The following is a 23,519-nucleotide window of genomic DNA, read 5'->3' as shown; positions in this document are numbered from 1 at the left end:
CCAATAGTTTCATTTCCCAGTGTAGTCACTCTGAAGATGTATACCATTTATATGAGAGGTTGGATGTCCACCTTTTGCTGTAGTAACATTTATGTCTAAAGAGGATGCACATCAATAATAGACTTATCCTAATTCATAACTACATATAAAACACTGGGCAGTATTTGGTAGATGGTTCTGTTTAGAGGGCCAGTGCCAGAGCAGTTCCTCAGGATGCACACAGACTTGTGCTTCCCCTCAACACTTCCTGCTGATCTGAGGGAATTATGTGTCACCCCCCACCCCCCTTACCCCACCCACTACCTTCCAGAAAAAGAGAAGACCAAAAAAGTCGGTTTGTAGCCATGAAATGTAGTTGAAGGAAATGTAAAGTGCACTCATCTGACCTGTAAAGTCAGAGAGCCACAGTTCATTCAGAAGGCTGGCCACAGGATTTCAGTAGTGAGGGTTTCAGTTACCTAATTCAGATGTTCATTGGATTACACCTTCAATTGATCTTTTCGGGCCGGGCTCTGGGCTGCCGAGTGCACAGTGCAATGTGTTAGCTATTTAAAGGCTTGGAATTCCTCTTGTGCTTCAGGAGCATACCTTCATTCAATATCCTCCACCTGAGCAAACAAACCAAATATACCTCCGACCGTATTAATGTAATGAAGATCCCCTGAAGCCCGATCCGTTTAAACTGAAGATCACATTTTTGTGTCGACCCTTGTGTGTTTGTAGTAAAAAATCTTGAAATATATTTTCGGGATAAAGGCTCCTTGTCTTGAGTAAATTTGTTGGAACACTGTTGTTTTTGTGCAGAAGTTCTGTGAATCCTCTTTGACTCACTGGTTGCTGTGAGGCCATACTGACGCACCTTCTCTGCTCTTACTCACGATGCCTCAGCGTCAACTGGAGGCCCACCAGGAGGAGGGCATGGTGGTGTCCCACATGGTGGTGGCCGGCGTGGGCATCTGGATCGCCTTCAGCTCGGGCTCCACCCTGCGCCTCTTCCACACGGAGACCCTGGAGCACCTGCAGGACATCAACATCGCCACCCCCGTCAACAGCATCCTCTCAGGTGAGCCGCCACAGCGGGGCTATTAGTCACATGTCCACATCCCATCCAGACCACACAGAAACAGCCCGTGGCCCCTGCCGTCTGTGTGTCTGAATTACCTCAATAATAACAAGCACTAGGGGACCATTGTATGGGGGAGCGTCTGTTACTGTAAAACAGGTACAGCATAGCCAGATTCTTTGCTTAGAAAAGCAAATGGAAAGAAGCCTTGGATGCCTGCAACACGAGTCATACCTCTGGACAAAAGCAGTATTCTTTGGGCTTTTGTGTCTCTTTAACTCTGTCAACATGTGAAGTGGATGAGCCCGTCCACTGAAGTGCTTGTTTTGTCATGTTTGGATGAGCCTCCTGTCACAGTCTTCAAAGACTTCCGGCACAGACAGCAGAGTAGCCTATTATTTGTCCCTCAGCTTGATCAACAGCCCATAGGACATGAAAGGCAGGAAATAATACCATTGCCCGGCTAAGACTGGGGTTGCGTTTCTCAGCTCAGTGTTTTTGTTCTGACGTTAAAGTATGGCGTAATAGTGTGAGAAACCCAAGCACTGGTGGATATAAACGCCCAAGTTCTGTAGATACAGATGAGAATCCATTTGAGTCAGGCTTTGACTAATATTACTTCTTGTGAAAAGGAGTCACTCCATGCCAAGGAATCTGGAATTTGTTCACTGGAAGCAGTCTTTATGATAAATTCCTTTGGTGAAAACCTCTGTACAAAAACGTAATTTACCTTAATCTAATAGAGACCAAATCTTTTGAACCTCTCTGAAGATTTTTTTGCTCCATATGTTAACATATTGCAGATGTTTGGGTTTGGGCTTTGTGGTATTGTGATAACACATCGCTATATATCTGCAAGACTGCTATCCAACAAAGTAAAAAAAATTAAACAAACAAACATTGATTAACACAGAGCTCTTTCAGTTCTGAAAGAAAATAATGTTGCAACACTTACGTTGTAACTGTGATGATTTATCCACACATCACAGCATTTGTTTTGTTTCCCCTCTTGGTCAACTTGAAGTAACCATGGTAACACATAAGCACTGTAGGCACTGTTTTTGCACGGACGTTTGAACTATAAATGTCAGTGATATTTTTGTTATCTCTTTGTGGCCTTGGGGGACATGAATGGAACAAAATTACACATCCTGTGATGCTGTGATCAGCAACCTGAAATACTGAGGAAGTTAAGAAAAATCCAATGAAAGGAAATGTCTGACAACATTACAAAACTGCTCCGTCCGGAATGAGCGGATTTTCGGAGAAATGATCAGTATGCATGACCCCTAATCTGCTGTCAGAGCCCTGTTCTGCCTCAGCATGCTCTCTGTAAGCTCCCTCAAGCTCCTTAAAACACACACTCCATCATGGACTCATTTTGCCTGGTGGTACATTGGGTTTGTTCCGAGGACTGTTGCTGAATCATGGCGGGGCAAGTGTTATTTATACATGCCCAGTGACAGCTGTGCAGCCTCCTCTGTGTGGATGTCTATATTGACCAGCCTCCAGAATCTCATTGCAGTCTAATGGTTCCACGCTTGTGGTGGGGTAACTGACATTTCTGTGAGGAAAACGGAAGCCTGTGCAGAAGAAAGATCAAGTTTAGCCTTTCCCTAGGCCTGGCCTGGCGTGGCGTTTTTGTGTACCAGAATATTTTTGCATGATTTTTTTCCACTTAGTCAAATTCAACCAATTACATTGTCCTTTGAAACATGTCTGGATTTCTTTGTTGTTGTCCTCAGGGGGTATTGGGTGTCATTCTAAAATAAAACAGAGCGGCCCTTGTCTGATGAGGTGGAATGGGAGACATGTTTCAAAAACAGTCCTAACTGGTTTGCTGCAGGATTAAACCAGCAATGTCATCTGAGTTTGGGTGCAAAGAGCCGAGTGTCAAAATCTATAATGTAAAGGTACAGAAGAAAAGACCCTTGGAAAAGCAGGGATGGTTTGGGTTCCTTTATTGTATTTTGTGTTTTTACGAGCCAATGCATGACAATCATACCCCTCAGTTGTACTGTTATCTGAGTTTAGTCTTTTCAGGACACTCAACTCAGTGCTGGTTGACAACAAACTGCTGACAGAACTGTTAGTTACATGTAGTACATGCTAGGCAGGTTCCCTATTAACTTCAAATGTACAGACTTAGGGAAGACTGCTTTAAGGACCACCAACTTGAAAGACTTCTCTTTTGGGGTTCCGTCTGATTTCGATTACCAAGAGCTAGCTTCCGCTGATAACGCCTCCCTAACTGTTTGTTTTCCTTTATGCTGTCTCCAGAGAAACCACAAACCACTCCCAGACCCTTTTCTGTAATGGAGACCCATTCTCTAGGAGCTAGTCAGCCAATTGGGATATGTCAGGACAAGTTCAAATGTTTTCAGTCTCTGAAAGGGCCTTTACTTGTCTGTGGCTCTTGATGCATAAAAGAGATTCTTCTAGTACCTCTACTTCAGCTCACTGAAATGAATATTTCCTTTCAGTCTTCATGCAGTCTTATGCACATAGCCAAAATGAATCAATAATGCTGGGAATAATATAATAACAGCCAGTTAAATCTGCAGACTATACAAGCTTTAAACCTTCTCAAAGACTTGGCTAGCAGTGGAAAGTTAATTGTGTTGAGGCTTTTAAAGTATGGTTGCTATATAAAGATGGCACCCTTCATAATACATTCATTTCATATGACCTCTATCTTGGCAAAGATGGCTACATTTTCATTTAAGCTCAACACTACAGCTGGAGCCTTTTCAGCAATTTTCAGCTGTGTGACTTGGTGGTGCTTTAAATGTCAATAGCATCAGCAACAGTGTTATGTAATAGAGAGTGTATGTCCATATTGAACTACCTGGATCTGTAGAGGAAATGCATTACTCGTATTGCATTGCCTGCGGGAAAACATATTTTCAAGCTGTTGGTAATTTGTGCTCTTTCCAAGATTAGTGTTGTAGCTACACAGGTGTGAAACGACAGATGCATTGCTCTATCTAGAGAATTCATAATTGAAATCGCAGTACATTTGTGTCCGATAAGGGTATACCCAATACTCTTCACACAGAGTTAAACTCCTCTCTCCTGCAGTATCAGCAGATGGCCTGAGTCGCCAACCTTTGTGTTTCATTTAGGGTGGAGTTCTGTTTCTGTGCAGGAGACCTGACACTTAATACACTGAAAAGTGTTTTCTTGAGCTAAGATTACATTAAGCAATCACTAACGAGGGCAGAGACTCAAGACCCACAGCAGTTTGATCCGAGGTTGAGACGAAAACTCCACAGGGAACGTTGATCGCAATAGTGATGTCACCATTATAGAATTCTTGACCCGTTGTTATCTTTTTAGAAACGGCAGCCTTATTTCACCCGAGGCTTTAGTTGGGACACAATACCACACGCAAACTGTAAGACGACATGCACCATAATAGAAGTACGCTTTCTCAATCCCTTGTGCTCTGTGTCACTGACAAACTTTCTTAACACTGAAAAAAAGATTTTAAAAGCAAAAATGTTTAAGCAATTTCTTCCATATGTTTAGGGCCCCAGGGCAAGGAGTTTAGACGTGCAGCTTTAACTGGGCAGAATTCCCTTTCGGCCTTAGTTCAAGCATTTTACAGGATTCAAATCTAAGCAGGCTTGGGGCTTTAACTTGATTAAAAGAGGTTGTGCAATTATTATGCACAGCTGGTGAAATCAATCACACTTATTACTAAACCCCTTATTACTTTGTCACCAGCAAAAATAAAATACTCTAGTTTTTAGCATGGGGCATCAACTTTAAACATTTTGAACAGATAAACTATTGGGTGAACAGTTAGGATTTTGCACAGTTTCATTCAATTAGGAAATTTGACAGAATTTCCCCATGATAATCCATGACATGCAAAGCTCTAGGTGAGTTGGCATGGAAACACCCATACTGTCTCTCAAACACCTGCACTCTTTGTCCGTAGTGTTCCTGTGTTAATGCACTCTTTAAGAAAACAATGCCAGAGAAAAGGTAAATCTCCCATGAAATCGAGGATCTGCAGGGTCACAGCTATCCTGCCATGGCACTACATTATGACCTAGCACTGCGCGGTCTTCTGATCGATGCTGTCTGGCCGGCCCAACCTGCCAGAGTAGTGGGGGAGAGGGAGGGTCTGAGCTGGCGGCTTTGTCTCTGGTGACCTACATATCCAACCGTGTGTGCGCTAATGGGCATAAACAAGCACGGGCCAGCAAACAACACCTCCAGCCTCTTCATTAGTGTGTCTGGGCAGCCACCTCTGCCATCGCAGCACACACTCACCAGCTCGCTAGGAGAACAGAGTCCACGCCCAATGTAGTCTGTCCAAACCTGGGTCTGACATTAACATGAAGTTTTTTTCTGGTTTTCATATGATGCCTGTAGTGTGGGGGAATGAAAGGCACTCATAACACGTTGATGTTGATTGGGCTTTGTTTCGGCTGCACCTGGGGAACTCAAATAATATTGGCGAGGTGCGGGAGATGTTGAGAAGGCGGCCCAAACACAAGTGCTGAGTCCTACCGCTCAGTGCTTTGCTGGAAAATGATGTCTTCTGCCCAGCTGTGTAAAGTAGTCATCAGAGAGGATGCTGCTCTCTGAGGGGTCAGAGAAGGGGTCGGGCCACATGATCAGGAGCAATCACACGCGGCCCCATGGGATTATGGGCTTTGAGCAGTCGCATATGTTCTACTGAAGACCACTGCTGAATGCTCAGAGTGCAGAAGGATCTAGCTGATCCCAGGGCAACTGTAGCACTAGTATCAGCAGACAACACTGTAGGGCCATTCACCTGAAGGCATTTGTATTCAATTTGCCACAAATCTAAACAAGTGTAATTGCTAGCCTCATGCTCTCTTAACTGATGCACTAGTATTAAGGTTCCCATGGTGAAGTTAATGTGCTGTGAGGTTGGCTTGGGCAATATGGGCCATCCTTCCCATAATGAGTGATTAGACGTGAACTGACCTCAAGCCAGATCAGCCATTGTTTACAGAAGGGCGGTGTTGATGGTTGCTCCGCTAAATCACAAAGTAACATTTTACTCCTAATAGATTTGTGGCACCGCTCAATTTAACCCTTACTAGATCACTTACAGTGCATTTCCTCCCTTAGGCTTTTACCAAGTACACAGCTCTGCTTGCCTCACTGAAGTGTTGCAATTAGCTCACCCCTTTGCATAACCATTGTAATATACTGTGCCATTTTTGTAACTTGTGTTGCCTAAAGGGGAACACATGCTTTTGTTGAGAGAAATTGGAGACCTCAGTGTGTCAGAGCTATGTTGTAGGTTTCCTTGGAAACCATTTGCTATTAGGCCCTATTGCCATAGTAACTTTACCACAGATTTCTGATATTTTACACCTACGCGGCTCTTAATATTCTTCAGTGCCAACATTGAACCACAGATTCACTCTGATTCTCAGAAAATATTACACTTCAATGATACATGAGTTCAAGAAGCTCTTCATAATTATGTAATATCTTGATTAAATATTAAACCTTGTAGTGCTAAGTGTTCAGACTAAATTTGCCTTGTAAAAATGGATTTAATAAAAGTAACGTTTGTCACTTCTATCTTATGACTGTGGTAGGGATTAGCTGCATAAATCTAACCATGTCTTCTTATCTTATCCCTGTAAATTAAACTCACAGGGCACCAGAGGGTTTCTGTGAGCAGCCTACTTGTGTGTCATAGTCTGCTACTCGTGGGGACCAACCTGGGTGTGATCGTAGCTCTGTCTGTCCCTCGACTCCAAGGAATCCCCAAAGTCACAGGTGAGTACTGTCCTGCAGAACAAGGCTGAAGGCTGAATCTGAAGGATAATGACGCCCTTTCCAATGAACCCCTCCTATAAAAAAAATCCCCTACACCGTTGGTGGCATATCGACCAAACACCGCCGCCTTCCAGCAGTCGCCCTGCTTTAAATGGAGGGTTAATGTTGGTTTAGTGATTAGACAGGAAGACCAGGCCCAGGCTGGTTTATTTTAGTAGCTGACCTTCTCTCTCAGAGATATTGTATCCTGATAATTGGAGTCCTGGCTGAGGGCCTCATTCCGTGCTAAATGGCCTTTGTGATCAAAATGGGCTACTCCCCTGCGATTGATGTTCCAGGGGCGTAAAACTGCTTGCTTTTAACAGCAATCAGTGACTGAACAGACATGGGGGCTCTATAGCAGTAACAAGGTACAGTTTCACGTGCAGGCTTTATGCCGGAATGTATGCAGTGCATATTTAGAAAAACAAATCATCCATAGCTCCCATTTATCAGTGTGCCAGTGTTTCTGTGTCTGTCACAAAACTATGTAGCCTTTTAGATCAGCAAAAGGCATCTTAATGTTTCTCTAATATGACAGAGCCTCAGAAATGAGTAATTAAAATGCCTCTCGATCTACTTTATGAGTGAGAAGGTAAAGACGACTGTGATATTTCTTACAAGATAACTGGGGTTATGGTTCACTCCCACATTTTAAGGATAGTCAAGCCAAAACATTTCAGTGTTTGAGTCTCAAATAAGATTAATGAACGTGTGTGTGTGTGTGTGTGTGTGTGTGTGTGTGTGTGTGTACACAGGCAGGGGCATGGTGTCTTTCCACGCTCACAACAGTCCAGTCAAATTCCTCACCATGGCAGCAGCAGTGTGCAACCTACCACAAGGCAGCCTTGCCGGCAGCCCACCCAGTCAGCCGGCGGCCCCCGAGGGGGAGAGGCCCCCCTGTTCATCTGGCCCAGCCCCAAACTGCGTCCAGGACCAGCAAGTCGTCTGCACAGGTGACGCCGGCAGCCCCTCAGCCCCCATCGCCGAAGATGCTCTATCCTGCGGCTCGCTGGCTTTATCCCAGGGGTCCCTCGAACACGGCCCTGAGGACAGCGCCATCTACGAACAGCTCAATGACCCTGCCTACACACAGAAGAGCAAGCGCAGCCAGAAGGTGGACGTGAGCTCTCTGCTCGTCGTCTCAGGGGGCCTGGGTCACCGCCGGGTGAACAGGAAGACCAAACAGTCGCGACACGAGGAAACCATGTCCACAATTATGGTGTGGCAGATTCCTCTGGCGAATGTGTGAGAAAAGTGAAGGGGAAAGGAGGACTGCCTTTGGGTAGTACCGTCAGGGGGTGTCCACACTACCAGAACACCACACCAAGCCCCTTGGTTCATTCTTTATTAGCTCTTCTTTAGGGCCAAATGTCAATGAGGGAGTTGCTGTCCTACTTGAAAACAGTCAGGTTCCTATGGAAACTCACTGATGGTTTGTTTGCCAGTGAACATACATAGGCTCAAGGGTGGGTCACATGATGAGGGAATACCATTTGGAGATGAGTGTCGCATTTAAGTTACTGAAGGTCCCAATCTGATTTTCCAAACACAGTGTTGATTATTAGATAGAAGGGCCAAGAATCAAACCTTTGGAACCACTTAGTCATGGCACCTGCAACATGGACTTCTGGTTATGAACACATAACCAACCTTTGTATACTGATTCTTCTTTTCATAAAACATATTTACAAAAGAGGAATAACATGGCTAATATCCAGTTGGGTACTGGATGAGTACCTATTGCCATTTTTTTACTTGTTTTTTTGTTTGTTTCTTGGGAGGTGTCTTCTTTTCAGTTGTTTTTTGCTTAGAATACCATATATATGCAATTTGCATAGTACATCTTTTCCATCCTCGTTACTGTTTCTAGAGGAAAATCCAAGTAACATAATGTGTCAACTCCCTGATACAGCTCTGTTATGCTTTCTGTCAAAGCTTCCCTACAGACATGGATATGATGTATCCTTTACTTCCAGCATAAATGTTTCAAGAACTTCTCCATGTCTTAAGTAAACACATGCAGCAGTAAGTAAAGAGGGGGTAAACCACACCCAGTGAATGGCCATGATGTTTTGTCTGCAGTTCTGCTGATGGCTTTTGTAATAACTATGGAGCAATAAAGATACAAGGAGGAAATACTGGCTGGCCAGGTTTCCTTGGCGATTCTAGAATGAGATGGAGGCATCATATTGTTTGTTTTTATATCAAAGAAGAGAAATTCCTCAAATACCTAAATTAAGCTTGAGACTTAAGATGTATTTAAGATAACTGAGAGCTTTATACTGAACCATTTTACTGTGTATTCCTGTTGTGTATATTAACATTTATGAAATGTTTTATCCATCTTTTTGGTGTTTTTTCACATTTAGTTGCGTGTCATCAAATTATGCCTTTGTCTCAAATGATTAATAATTAAACAATTTACTAAAGATGTAACCATAGTAAGTCATTTATTGAGTCGTGCCATTGTGGATTTGGTTAAATCAGTAACTATAGAAAACAAATCTTTGGGTCAAGACCAACACTGTTTCTCACGTTAGGTGCACATATTAACAGCTAAAATATCGATACCACCACGGATTTATTCAAACAGAGTCCTGAGAATTTTCTTTAATTGTAACAAATTTGTCTTTACAGAACCACACTGACTTTTCACAGCTGTGAAGACTGTGATTGTAAGCTTAGTGTATTTGGATTCCTTTACACACCTCAGGGTCTGAAAATGTGAGCATTTATAGACATATTTTAGTCCCTGCTTCTGATTACTTTACCATTAATTTCCCCTGAGCCACAGCAGCACGAACTCAAGGTCGATATTATCTCAACTAAGTGCTCCAAACCATCAATAAACGGTAGAGCAGTATGCCTTGAACACATGTTATAACACGAACTTGCCAGAAGTGTAAAAGGATGTGGGTGATTGGAGTGCTGAAGACTGGGCTGCAAGTGGACTCTTGATATGTTTCTTCAGTGTTCACAGAGAACTGAACAGCCTTAAGGTTTATCCCACAATTCAGTCAACGTGTTGCAGCAGTTAGACACGAGTGCAAACGGTCCCTGTGAATGCCACTGTTTGGCCTAAAGGCAAGGGCTCCGTAAACTTCAAAAAACATCTTTTTCTCAGGGACCCCAGCAGACCGTGCACTACAGTCATGTGCTATTTGTGAAACATTAATAGGGGTGTTCATTCTAGTCTGACCATTAATTCTGACATGTCCATAACAGTAGATCAGCAAATTCACTTTCATTGCACACTGGCCTCCATCCTAGCTATAAACGTGTAACTGCGCAGAAGGGTGTGATAATATCAGCCATTTGTTAATGAACACTTTATTAATAGTAGTAGTAGTCACAAAGCCAAAACAATATAATGACTGGTGTGGCACAGTAATACCGTATATTCAGCCCCAGCAGCTGGCAGCCACGCAGAGGAAAGCTTGCTGACTGCAGAGTCAGAGCATTATCAAGCAGAGCAATAGACATCCCTGAGTCAGGAATTCTGTCACTCCATACTAGTCTCCCACGAGATCTGAGTGAGACCAGCAGCATCAGCGGAGTCTCGTTCCCATCATTTTCAGTCCTTAGATCTATGACCTCAGCCTTTAACCATGAATTCCCTCCTGGCATGGATGCTGTGTAATCCCTTGTGCTGATAAATCCGTGATGTCCCCATGATGGCTCAATGAGGCTCCTCTATTTTTTTTACCATGATGGCCATGTGAAAATCCCTGTCGGTTGAGAATGACAGCTGACAGCCCTACCATAAAACAACCATCATCCATGACTGAAGTCCTCCTCCTTGCCATAAAACTTGACTTCATTAACAGAACATTTACCAAATTCACAATTGGATATTTAGAGCTAAGTATTTATATTTTTTAATCTGTTATTTTAAGAACAGTTGCTCATGAAGACCTATGTCGATGTCGCTATTCCATCTCATAAACATATGTTAGACAAAGGCACTAGATTTACAAATGGATGTGCAAAAAAAAATCGTGTCACATACCTTTCCCATTAGTAGTCTACATACAACCCTATGTAATACAATACTCCCGTTTAAATACGTTCTCTATGGTAATCACGAGGTTTTTCAGAGTGATATGGAATCAATCAGAAATTCCATGGGGGCGACATGAAAGAAGGGCTGGGCTTTCCCTCCACAGATCGGGAGGCCCACCGTCTGTCTAGTATTTCTTCGCCGCATCTACGACGTGACTGCAAGAATGTCCATGCGCACCTTTCAGACTACGCTTGTATCGCAAGAACCCGGGTTGGTGTGTAGGGTTAACATAAAAGGGGGTGTGGTTTAGATCAATAACTAACCGAGTCTACTGTAAATTCAAAACACTGACACGGCACTCGCGCAGGTTATACATCGGATAACACAGTCGGAATACATTCTGAAGAAACACTGGGAAATTCAGTCGGTTTCTGGAGAGGAAATTGCATGTGCTTGTTGCAATTATATGCGCATTTGTTTGCCTTGAGTGATACCAGACGGACTTCATACTGTTGCTTGTCTCGGAGCATCTATCAAAGGCAACGTGAGTTGGAGACAATAGTCAGTGCTGGGGATCCATATATGAAACCACACCGGAGAGGATTCTTTTGAGAAACAATGGACACTGTGTCACAGCAGTGTAGTTATGTGGTGGTGTGGAATTTTAAATAGCCTGTTTTAATTATCGACAGCTCAGCAAGGAACGAACTGCTCCTTTTAAAATCAGTGAGTCCGTTTTGGGACTGCGACTACCTTACATAACTGGATTTTCCGAGAGGCAAGGAGTATATTTGCTTCAGACTGTTACGGATTATTCAGTGAGTATTTCAAGCATCGATGTTATTTGAGAATTTGGCATTAGGGATGACTGCAACATTGCATGACTTTGGCCCACACCTTAACCTGTCATGAATTACAAAGAAACAATACACATTAGGTGAGCGCAATGTACAATGTACAGTTTATGCAGGAGATTGCTCAATGCGCCCATGCCGTTTAAAATGGAGCAACCTGCGTTGAAAAGGACAGATTATGCGTCGTGGGCAAGGGATGCTCCTTTCTCTCATTGACATATAATCCTGTCTCCGTCAGCGGAGACGTGCTGACTGAGCATGCTCCTCATAGATATCCCACGGGGACGCGATTAACACAAATAAAGGATTTCACCGTTCGTCGGCACTAACAGAATGACATGCTGACAGGGCTGGATTCTCACATTTGTATTCATATTTTTTATCATTTGGACTTAAATCATCTTCGGTAGCGAGAAAACACAAAAACGAATATTTCGTGTGAAGTCTTACGACGTTTACGCTAGGGATAGGGTGTTCAACACAAGGTCCAGACATATTGGATATATCTTTCGGGTTTTATTACTTTCTGTAAGGATGCATTTTGTTGCCTGGAGTAGGCTAATAGCGCCCCTCTGAGTCCTGTTGTTTTTATTGATGTGTATTGTCCCTGTGACACAAAAAGGTGAAACGCAGTGGGGGTTGATTTTAATACGGTCTGTGTGCTACTCCAGTCTACTAGTCAGATTTAGTTAATTATCATTTGTTCCAAATAATTTTTGTGTATTCAACTGCTTTAACTGCCAAGACGTTTAATCAAGTGTTTTTCTCTTATTTTGAACAGGTTTACAGCTCCACAAGATTTAGAGGAACTTCAGTTGTCTTAACTGTTGGTCTTTCAAATATTTGCATGGACTCCAGACTGAAATACAAACTCTGTCAAACTTCTGCAAGGGGGAAAAAAAGCAAGATTTTTGTGGTCAGAGAAATGAGAAACTAGTCAATGGAGTCTTGGTTCTCTCCGTCATTAGACCTTATGGAGTGTGTCCATCTATCCTAAATCTGCTGCATATGAAGTGTGCTTACTTGATAAATGCCTGAGGTGGATTCGTTCATGCCAGAATGCAGAACGACTGTGTGTCTTCCAACATGTCAGCTCAAAGTCTGAACTTTGATCAAGGGAATGCCGCTTTGCAATGCCCAAACACATTCACAGTGGAAGCTGATGTCATCTTTCACGCAGCAAGTCCTGACTCTCCTGGTACATCAATCCCATCCATGGAAAGAAATCAGGGAGTTTCTGAAGCAGCCAATACACCAGCCTCTGATATGGAATTACTGCGAGAGGACCCAAGTTTGCATCAACAATGGACAGAATGGGACACAAATGTGCCAGAGGATCGGATGGGTAGCTCAGTGAAAGGCTTATCTGTTGGAGACTATATGCTGGACGGTGGGTCCCGAGACAGTGGTTTTCAGGATCATGTTCAGCCACTGGACACATCTAAAGCACAAGAGCTCGACCACCACAATTCTCTCCACAAAAACGGAATGAAAGAGGAGAGCAATGGTGCCAGGCCAAAGGTTCCCTGCAGCCTTGGCCCCTGCTTCAACAGTGAGACCAAAGACGAGCTAGACAACTCCTCCCTGTTTGGTGATGGCAATGCTGTGAGAAGCCACTATCAGATGCAGAATGTTCGCTCTGTTTCAGAGGAGCCACAGCTGACATCACGTGACCTGGGCAATATGATAAACATGTCACATCTCACACAGAACAATAGTGTGCACCCAGGGCTGACAGAGGGCAGCACAGGAAGTGTCAAAGGAGCCCCTTCATCGAGGGAAGACCCCGACTTAGTCATTGAAGTGGGCGGGCAAAAGATCCAAGCACATAAATCGGTTTTAGCCGAGAAAAGCGACTATTTCAAGGCCCGTCTCTCCCGGGATGTTCTGAAAGTGAAAGGCGTCAACTACAAGACTTTGTCTACTTTGATAGACTATATTTACACGTCGCAGATGAATGTAAGTAAGGACAATGTGGTGGATGTTATTACTGGAGCCAAGGTCCTACAGATCCCATGTGCTGTGCAAGCGGCAATGGATTCAATGTCACAACAGATCAGCACTGAGAACTGCTATGAGATTTTAAGCATAGCTAAGAAGCAAAGACTGAGCGAGCTGAAGGAGACAGCCTATCGGTTCATGAGTGATAATTTTCTGAAAGTGCTGAAGGACCCTGCTGTCTACGGCCGCTTGACGGGATCGGAGAGGGATCTCATCCTGAAAACGAGAATGGAGGGTAAGAAGTCTCTTATGGTGGCCGAGATTAACGACGTCTTTGACCGTGTCGGCAGCCGTCCACAGAGTCGGAATAATAGCCGCCCGCAGAGTCCTCTGTCTGTGGCCTCCTTTGAAGAAAATCACATGATCTATTATTACAGTGAAACCACAAAAGACTGGCGGGTGCTGACTCTGATGCCTGAGGAAATAAATACAAAGGGCTGTGGAATTTGCACAATGTACAACTACCTTTTCGTGGCTGGGGGCATCAAGGGGTATGGTGACAAAGGAAAAGTCTCTGATAAGGTGTTCTGCTACAACCCCATCACCGATCGCTGGAGTGAGGTGCGTCCCATGATTCAAGCACGCTCGCAGCTCAAGCTGGTTTCTGTGGATGGCTACCTGTATGCTATTGGTGGTGAGTGCTTATTCACTGTGGAAAAATATGACCCCCGGATGGATAGGTGGACCACTGTGGCATCCCTGCCCAAAGGAGCCTTTGCTGTGGCCCATGAGGCCGTCACCTGCAATGGAGAGCTGTATGTGTCCGGAGGCTCTCTCTTCTACCGCCTCCTGAGGTACGACCCCAAGCGGGACGAATGGCAAGAATGCCCTTACAACAACAGTAGGAAGAGGTCCACAGACATGGTGGCACTCAAGAGCTTCATCTACAGATTTGACATCAACAGGGAGCAGGGTGTAAATGTCTTCAAGTACAACACCATCGTGAAGATGTGGCACGACTGCTCATCTCTGGAGCAGACCATCCCCCAGCCCTTCAGGTGTGCCGTCATTGGTAACTGCATCTACTGTGTCAACAAGTCCCAGACTCTGCAGTTTGTTGTGGAGGAGGAAAGTGCACAATTCGCGGAGGACCAGCTGAAAGCACCAGTCGAGGCGAAGGGAATATTGTTTCCATTCATCTTGAGTTTGCCCGACCGGGGAGAAAGAAACATGTAATTAGACCATTTCTCTTCAACAGATCTCAAAACTGACAACAAAAAAAGAAACTGGAATGGAGAATGTGGGATAAAGCATGATTAAATAATTTAAGCTTTACTTTTCGTGGAGTTTGACATGCCCGGTTTAACTGCTCGAAAATAGAATGTCTCTTTGCATGGTGGGAGGAAAATGTTTTACAAGGGCGCCTTAAAAAGGACAATGTTTTGTAACAAAGTAAAGAAGCAACATCACTTATATAGCTCTTTTACTATTTTGTTTTCCTGTGTTATGTCTGTTGTGTGCACTTTTGTGATTTTTGTGATTGTTGTTCAAATAGATGTTTTCAAAACATTGTATTGGTATTGGCAAGAAACCAGAAGCCATTGCCTAGTGTTAAAGATAGCACATCAGAACAGTCATGCCCATCCATTGTGAAAACACAGGTCCTATGCAAATGTGAAGGTGCAGTCTGCAATTCTAATCCCATACACTTTTTTCAAATTCAGCAAATTGCTCCTCTTGGTTTTCTAGCTGTCCATTCAGTGTGTGCACACAAAAAAAACTCCATAAACAATCAAAGCCAATCCACACAGTGCTTCAGGAGCATGGAAGGGAGGGGTGTTATCCGATTGGCTGTTGAGCTTTCACAAAACCGAATCGTGGACTGCATCTTTAATTGTTTAGGTTTATGATCAAGTACAATACATTAAAGTCCTCTTCCAACAAAAGACAATGATTATAATGTTAGAGGTAATGAATTTACTATGAAGGACAATAAAACCTTTCAAAAACATTACCACAAAACAAATGCAAATGCTGATAACATTGAGTTAAACAAAAAGGCATACCTATTCTTATCCACAATTGTTATCTCAAAATATCTCAAATATAGATTCAAATATGCTAGTTGTGAGCACAATGTACTTGATTGTTCATGTACTATGGACCGTTTTAGGTTATATATATTTCATAAGTGACAATGACGACTAATTAGAATATGTAGTCAAAGGGACCATCACCCCTGGTCCCTTTTTAGTGTAATCTCAAAACATTGCCAAAGACAAACAGCTTAAATACGGAGGTTTTTGCTGACAGTGGGTGGCTTATGAGTAGAGTCATTCTGAAGAACATTGGTAGGTTTCCTCTGACGTGAGTGCACTCAGTATTCAGACAGTGAGGCAGGCAAGCAAGACAAAAACAATGACATCTCGGCATATGATACTGCCTAGGCAAGAACACGCCGCTAATCAGGTTGGTACCACTTGCTGCTATTGTGCGGAGCAGAACAGACCCCGATAGTGGTGGCAGTGTGTTGCCATAGCGACTGTCAGAACATGGTCAACTGCTAGACAGAGGGGCTTTTATATGAAGAATGTGAACTGGGCTAGCACGTGGTCTGCTTTTTTCCATCGATGTATCGGGTTGAACTTTCCCTGCCTTTGTCAATTTAAGAGACACTTCCCTGGTCAGGAATAGGATCACTGAGCGCTAAGATAGAAGAGACAAACCATAGCCTACATATAACACAGTTTTTGTTTGCGTTATTTTGCAGTTAGTAATAACAGAATGTTTACTTTTGACCTACAACTCCACACAAACTGGAATCTTTATGGTAGGCTTTACTTCGAAATGCATCTCGTGGCATAGACGTTATCCATAGCGTATCAACAGCACTTCCCATCACTCTTCTGACAGATTTATATTGTATTGTGTTTGTATGCCAAATCCCTTTGAACTTGTTGCACTTAAGAATGGAATACCATTAGCGGTCAACCGTTTTCCCTCCCTATAAGTTGTCTGTTTTGAAATATTAATAAGACTTTGATGATGTCTTCAGAGCAACTGAAGTGCCGAGGGACAAAATGTAATACAGCATGTAAAAGTCTCTGAAAAAGCCGTTTTGATGACATTGACGACATGGATGTGGTTTGCTAAATGTATTTGTTTGGTATGTTGCTGGCTGGCTGGCTTCATTATATCACAAGACTTTATTTGGGGAGTGAATTTTGGTGTGCTGTTGAAGTGAATGGCTTGACAAGGTTTTAATTTTGTGGTCCAAGGCTTTCTAACAAACTAATGTTACTCTAACTGCTAAATGACCCATTTCGATGATAAATCAGAACAGAGAATAAAATATTCAAAATGAAAGGTTTCCACTTTGAATTATTGAGAGTAAGACATCACTTTTTTCCCATTTACCAAAGGCAAATTACAGCACAGCAGTCTCAACTACATATGCTTAGGTATTGATGATCAAATACTAATATGTTAGATGCAGAAAAGCTTAACTGACACTAGATAAAGACAAAAAACTATGTGCAAGAGTAAAACCATGCATACTTTACAGAAACAACAAGATAAATAATTACCAAGTTCATGTATGAATTAGACATTTTTATGATGATATTCAGACAGTTTTGTTAGCATCCAAGCATGTAACTATCCAAGACAAAGTTCAGACTTATTAAGGTCTGTGCCTGAACTATTTCTCCTAGAGAACTATTCTTTCTGGCAGCCTGGATGCACTGCAAATACACTACAGACACGAAAATGGATCTTTTTAACACATAACTACTAACTAACTGATGCTATGTTCAGCTGTATTATTATTTTTAGAAAGTACACCCAAGCAACCATGATGTCTGTCCTTGGGAGCTCTGCTGCTGAGTGACTGGTTAGATAGATCCGTCATTGTTGCATCATGGGTGATGTAGGCCTACTCTGGAATAATTTATTTGTCCTCCAAGCGTCAAAGTTTCTCCACACAGCTTGTGCTATATTTTTCTATTTTTCAGTCCATTTTGCACAGGATTTCAATGTAAATGCACTTTACTAAGGACTTCACAAGGCGGAAATAATTCTGGTGTAGCGATTTCTAAATCATTTGTGACTTATTTAAATTAATGGTTGTTTTCAATTTCAGGTTATAAAAGTCCAAATTTCAACTCATATTGCATATGTTATTTTAGATGAAATCTATATTTTGCCTCTGGTATGATACTACAAATCCAAATGGTCCAGTTAGTAAATATTGCCACCTGGTGGACATTTCTTGGTACTGTCTTTTTTTCCAACAGGGCTGGTATGGGAGAGAGGGGAAAATAAAATAATAGCAGTTACATAACTGCTACTTTCTGTGGTGTTCTGAAAAGAACAGAAAACCTTTTTCATTCTGATAATTTATTCTGACACATATGCCGTAGGCAGTCACTAGTCTAGCAGGTGTCCTATATCTGAGTCTCCTCAGGGTCACCTGACAGAGCTGGTCCCAAATCACTCAACTCCGGACAGCGAAACTTTGTTCTGGACAAGTAGTTCACATAACTAGAATTTGGCTGTTCCCCCTAAAAGACAAAAATGTTTTTTTCGAGCTAACAACCTTCCTATGATGGAATACTTCTGCAAAATAAAACCAGACAAAATGGCAGGATGTGTTCATCAAATCTTACCTCTGTGAAAGGGGGACTGTTGTTGGTCCACTCCATGATCTCATTGTTTTGATCAATGGTGACATTGATTATGCTCTTGCGTGTCTGTCTCGATCGCTTGGCAAGTGGTATGAGGGCCAGAACAAAGCACGCCACAACGTTCAGAGCACCTGCCACCACAAAGCCCAGGTTGTAGCTCCCAGACCTGTCATTCATCCAGCCTAGCAGACAAGAGTCCAGATGGTTATCACAGCTATGAAGTCACTCCAAAGACAATCTAGATGTTACTATTCCATTGAATTAGACTCTATTTTACCAGTAAAAGGTGGTCCAAAGCAGCTGACTGCATTAACAGTTAGCATGAATCCCCAGGCAACAGGCATGCGCTCAGCCCCCATCAGGTCAAAGGTTAGCACAGGGAGCAGGATGTAGTTCCCAGCATCCGCAATACCCAGCAGCAGGCCAAAGCCAATGAGAGTACCGTAAGACCGGAGCAGGGGGATAAGCATATATAACAGGCCTGTAGAGAGACAAAAAGATTTATGTTAATGCTGTGCAAGCTATATGGTTAGGGCATTCACCATGGATCTGGTCCAAATTAAAGCTCAACATACAGTATATATACGCAATACAATATAAATGTACACTAAATGTACACATTGACAAAGCCAGTGAGGTGAGAATCCTGCAGTGTTCTTTCCCCCTCATTTCAGTCAGATGCAAAAATAAAAATGTCTAAAAGAGCTCCTTAATGAATAAACCAATATACTTCAAACAATTAAATCCGGGCAATCTATAGCATTTGTGCTAGCCTGTTGACAACCCACCGACAAAGAACACAGAGGCCTGGTTAAAGTAGAGGCGGTTGATCTTCTCAGAGTCACAGATTCTTCCGAAGATGATGCGACTGATCATGCTGCTCATGCCCAGCACCAGCATGATGTTTGTGGCCTTGTGCACCGAAATGCCCAGCTGCACCGCATGCCTGACCTGGAACAGAAGAGACACAGACGTACATTAGAGACGTGCAAGACTTACAGTGTGGGGGAGAGGCAGACACAAGTATGTACATCGTATTTCAGATGGATTTCAAAGCAGACAGTGGTACTCACCAGATGCACATAAGGGATAAAAAAGCCAAATTTACACAGCCCATTGGCCAGCACCCAGATGAGGAAGACTGAGTCTTTCCACAAACCAAGGTCAACAACAAATTTCTTTAAAGGCGAGGTTTTAAAATTGTCTGCAACACTTCTTTTGTAACCTGAAATGGAAATACAAATGAATATACACATAATATATTATCAGGACTGACCCCTACATAACTACAATGGCTGCTTAACAACATGTAGCAAATATATAACTCATGTTGAAACCAAAGTGTTATTTATTGAATATGCGTACCAAGCCATTCTGCTGTTGAGAATAGTTTTGCTCTTGTGCAATGACATAGACCATAAAGCCTCCGTAACATATGACCTTGAGAGGTAAGGTACCTTTTGGATTGAGGGGCAGGTAAGTGAACCCTGCCATAATGCACAGGATCATGAGACCGGAGAAGATCCGCAGGCTCTGCCTCCAGCCCAATGTTTCGATGAGGTACTGATGAAGACGGGTCTGAACCAAAGCGCCTGCTGCACCCCCAGACATCACTATCCCAGTGGCCAGAGCTCGCTTGGTCGTGAAGTACTGGCTTATCATGATCATACCTACCAAACATCAAGGAAAGCTTACAGTGGCATAGCACACTGTTCAAATATTTGTTCTTTTGTACATTTTCGTTAAATATTTTGTTTATACTTGTTGTTTTATGTCCTATGCACCAACCACACCAAGTCAATTTCCTGTACGTGAAAATATACTTGGCCAATAAATTCAATTCTGATTCTGAAATGGATGTACAGATAGCTGTTGTATCCAGATAACACTGTAATATGTAACTGATATACTTCTTGCATTGGCTACTGGCATCACCAATATCTTTATTTTTTAAGATTGACATATGGAGCAATTAAAATACATTGTAGCTATGCAGCATTTTGTAGTCAGTTATGAGTGTAATGACGTACATAAATGAGTTTTCAATGAAATTTGTCATTGGTATACTCAAAATTAAATGTAATTTAGGAAAACAGGGGGAAACAAACCTGGAGTGAAAGCGAAGCTTGATCCCACTCCTGTAAGAAAGCTGTGTGTGAAGAACAAGACACCCAGGGAAGACGCATAAGAGGAGGCTATGATGGAGATCATGATGATAATGGATCCAATGATGGAGATTTCTCTGGCACCATATTTCACAGTAAGCTGTCCTGATAGCGGCCCACAGATCATGATGAAACCATAGCTGATAGATCCGACCCAGGCTGGAAGACAATGCAATGCAATGTGGAGAACATTTCAGGATATCTTTTACATAAATTATTTTTCAGCTTGCTTAAGCAGAAATCTTAACAATATTCCAAAATCATTGAATGGCTTTCCTAAAAATTGTGTTTTTCTCATCAGGCTTGTGTCTTAGAACACAAGGAGAGGAGAGAGGATAACAGTATAGGCTGAATATATACTAAAGTTAGGACCATATGCCATAATGACTAATATTTATCTGAAGTAACATTGGCCTTATATCAATATAAAACTTTTACATCCGGGATGCTGTAAACAAGTACAGTCCTCATAAGGTGGTTCATTGACTAGCCTATGTCTGCACTCACAACATCCTTTAGACGCTTAGATCCTTTTTTCTCCCATGTTGTAATCTAATCTGATTTCAAGGTCACTGGCAACAAGGCTGTCATCTGCTCTACATGGAGTCTGGCAACAGCACTAGATCAGTTATAATAATACAACAGAAAGGCTAGACACAACTAAATCTACTTTGATATGAGTTATTTGTAAATATGCTTTAATCTTTGTCTAGCTCATATATATGTTATGTATGTAAGCATATATGTTTGATATGTGTGTACAGGTGCTTGAGTAAGTGTGAAAAAGAATAAAACACAAGTGTATGTGTGTGTGTGTATACATGTCTATGTGCGAGTCCACCCAAAATGGGTTTTGAGGTTTAATACAAGTTAACAAATCCTCTTAAAAAATACACTGAACATGAACTAAGTGGAGTGCGCTTCCCATGAATGCTATGGAATTGTCTAGCAGGTAAAGCCTTTCATTTAATTGATGGTTAACTAATGTGTGTAAGTGTTGTTTAGATAGATAAATAGATTTATATAGACAGTCCTAGTTCGCATTAGGACATCGATAGGCTACACATTTCATGCTAATACAGTCCCCTCCACGATTATTGTCTCCCAATTGGCATTTAATACCATCCCTCTTTAACGAATCTCTCCTGATCATTCAGGGTCCTCTCTTGTGCACATCTTTAGCTCACCCCACAGGTAATCAACAGGGTTTAGGTCCTGGGACCGAGACGGCCAGCTTGACTTTGCGTTCAGTAAACCATTTTTGTGTTGATCTGGACGTATGTTTTAGATCATTGTCCAGCTGGAAGATCCAACGACAACCCAGTTGTAGTTTCTTGGCAGAGGCAGCCAGATTTTTATTTAAAATGTCCTGGTAGTTAATGGAGTCCATGATGCCATGTTCCCAAACAAAGGTTCCCAGGGCCTTTGGCGTGTTTGTTGCCAAAAAGCTACATTTTCGTTTCATCTGACAATAGAACACAATTCCAGTCAGCGGCAAGTCCCAGTAGCGTTTATCAAACTCCAGGTGACTAAGTTTCTGGTTAAAAGACAGGAGAGGAATTTTTCTGGCATGCCCTCCAAATATACTGCTGGCATGGAAGTGGCGTCTAATGGTAGTTTTGGAGACTTTGTGAGCCCAAGATGCTACGTTTTTCTTTAACTCTCCAGCCGTGCTCTTTGGGGAGTGTTTACCTCTCTAAGCATACTCCTCACTATGCGTGGGCGCAAAAATAACTGTGGTCCCTCTTCCAGGTAAGTTTGTTTCAGATGAGTATCTTTTGTTTTTATAGCCATTCTAGTTAAGATATTTTCTTCAATTTCCTAAAATCAATATTATAGTCTACTAAAATTCTTAAGTCGGGGATAGGTCTACTCCTGTTGTCCCTGACAACAGATAGTTTGAATATCATTGTTCCAAAATGTTTTTCCTAACCCGTAACATTAGGGAACATGGTGTTTGTCAGTGGAGAGGGTCAAAAGAATGGTTGCCTCCCCCCGCTGTGATGAATCCTAGTTCAGTGCTTAGTTGATGCAGGGGCAATAGGGCACTGCTCAGTGCAAGCACCTCACAGGCCCCTTGTCAGTGCACCTCCATGACACGTCATTGTAGGCTGTATATTTAGACTGTAACTTTGTGACATCGCAAATTGATTCAGTCACTGACTGTAATCAACTAATTAAAAACGGGCAAAAAGTGTCAATACAAAGACAACCTACTTTGACAGGCCAAGAACCCCAGTCAACTGCAAAGGCATAATACTGCAACACCAACTAAATTGAACAGTAGGGGGCGCGAACTATTCATGACAAGTGACAGATACGTTTACTTATTGGCAGGGTTTTTCATAGCAATACATTAGCTAGTCTAACTGCTTATTTTCCTCTTACCTGTTTTTTGGCTTGTCTCTCCGAACGTGTCAAGTAAACTGATAAGGTACACTCCGAATGAGTTATGATAGCCCAAGACCAACACATTATATAGAAAAGATGAAAATACAATCACCCAACCCCAGCCACCATCTGGAGGAGGTCGGAGAAGAGCTGTGCTGCTCGCAGGTGGTGCTGGTTCATCATCTGAATAAAAACGTCTGAATGGAATAGCTCGGAAAAACTGCATTATGGAATAATTAATTATTTAATAATTTAGTTAGCACCGTTAGGGCAGAAATTGTGTCGATTTGTTATCAACTGGAAAGATCTACAAAACACCTGTTCCGCTTCTTTAGACTGCTGTCCCACCTTATGTTAGCTGAGGTTAAATTAGCCTAAAGCACCACAAAGACTATAGTGTAGCCTAATTTGTTCGCTCGTTAGCTAGAATAGTCCAAGGAGAGGACAAGTTTGAAAGTTTCTTTTCCCATGTGTTCTCTAGTTCTAAGTCATGTTACCGTAACTTCAAGTTGCCACCCCTTTCTCGATAATGAACCTCGTCAGGGTGGCTAGCTATCAAGGAGTTGTCACTTCTACGTCAAATGAACCAACTTCCAT

At 42.4% G+C, this 23,519-nt stretch overlaps 2 protein-coding genes and 1 long non-coding RNA gene across 13 annotated transcripts in view; 2 read left to right on the top strand and 1 right to left on the bottom strand.

Annotated features, from left to right (window-relative positions):
- The window catches only part of arhgef10 (Rho guanine nucleotide exchange factor (GEF) 10), a 52,026-nt gene extending 42,969 nt beyond the window's left edge, over positions 1–9,057 (top strand). For all 5 annotated transcript variants that reach the window (XM_031580755.2, XM_031580756.2, XM_031580752.2 and 2 more), the window contains 3 exons: positions 889–1,063; positions 6,719–6,841; positions 7,639–9,057. In XM_031580755.2, the coding sequence (XP_031436615.1) occupies positions 889–1,063; positions 6,719–6,841; positions 7,639–8,132 (792 nt within the window). In that variant the 3' untranslated portion in view covers positions 8,133–9,057. The remainder of the gene's footprint in view (positions 1–888; positions 1,064–6,718; positions 6,842–7,638) is intronic.
- A 1,531-nt stretch (positions 9,058–10,588) lies between these two features.
- On the bottom strand, positions 10,589–11,060 carry LOC116223566. The gene is made up of 2 exons (XR_004165145.2): positions 10,893–11,060; positions 10,589–10,640 (listed from the first exon to the last, which is right to left on the bottom strand). It is a non-coding gene; the product is annotated as an uncharacterized LOC116223566 (long non-coding RNA).
- Positions 11,061–11,071: 11 nt separating this feature from the next.
- LOC105896348 (kelch repeat and BTB domain-containing protein 11) lies at positions 11,072–17,047 on the top strand. Of its 7 annotated transcripts, none has more exons than XM_042709822.1 (2): positions 11,072–11,156; positions 12,522–17,047. In XM_042709822.1, the coding sequence occupies exon 2, from the start codon at positions 12,800–12,802 to the stop codon at positions 14,915–14,917; it is 2,118 nt and encodes a 705-aa protein (XP_042565756.1). In that variant the 5' UTR covers positions 11,072–11,156; positions 12,522–12,799; the 3' UTR covers positions 14,918–17,047. The 7 variants fall into 7 exon arrangements, with proteins under 7 accessions (XP_042565756.1, XP_031436619.1, XP_031436618.1 ...); XM_031580759.1 differs by lacking the exon at positions 11,072–11,156 and adding an exon at positions 11,163–11,430; XM_031580758.1 differs by lacking the exon at positions 11,072–11,156 and adding an exon at positions 11,163–11,704.
- The last annotated feature ends 6,472 nt before the right edge of the window (positions 17,048–23,519 follow it).

The sequence above is a fragment of the Clupea harengus genome, chromosome 14, assembly GCF_900700415.2.
Source record: "Clupea harengus chromosome 14, Ch_v2.0.2, whole genome shotgun sequence".
Classification (NCBI taxonomy): domain Eukaryota; kingdom Metazoa; phylum Chordata; class Actinopteri; order Clupeiformes; family Clupeidae; genus Clupea; species Clupea harengus.
This window is presented reverse-complemented; position numbering and strand designations above follow the sequence as displayed.

What these genes read in the sequence shown, in the direction of transcription:
- LOC105896348 (XM_042709822.1), top strand. Translation starts at nt 12,800, where the DNA reads ATGCAGAACGACTGTGTGTCTTCCAACATGTCAGCTCAAAGTCTGAAC.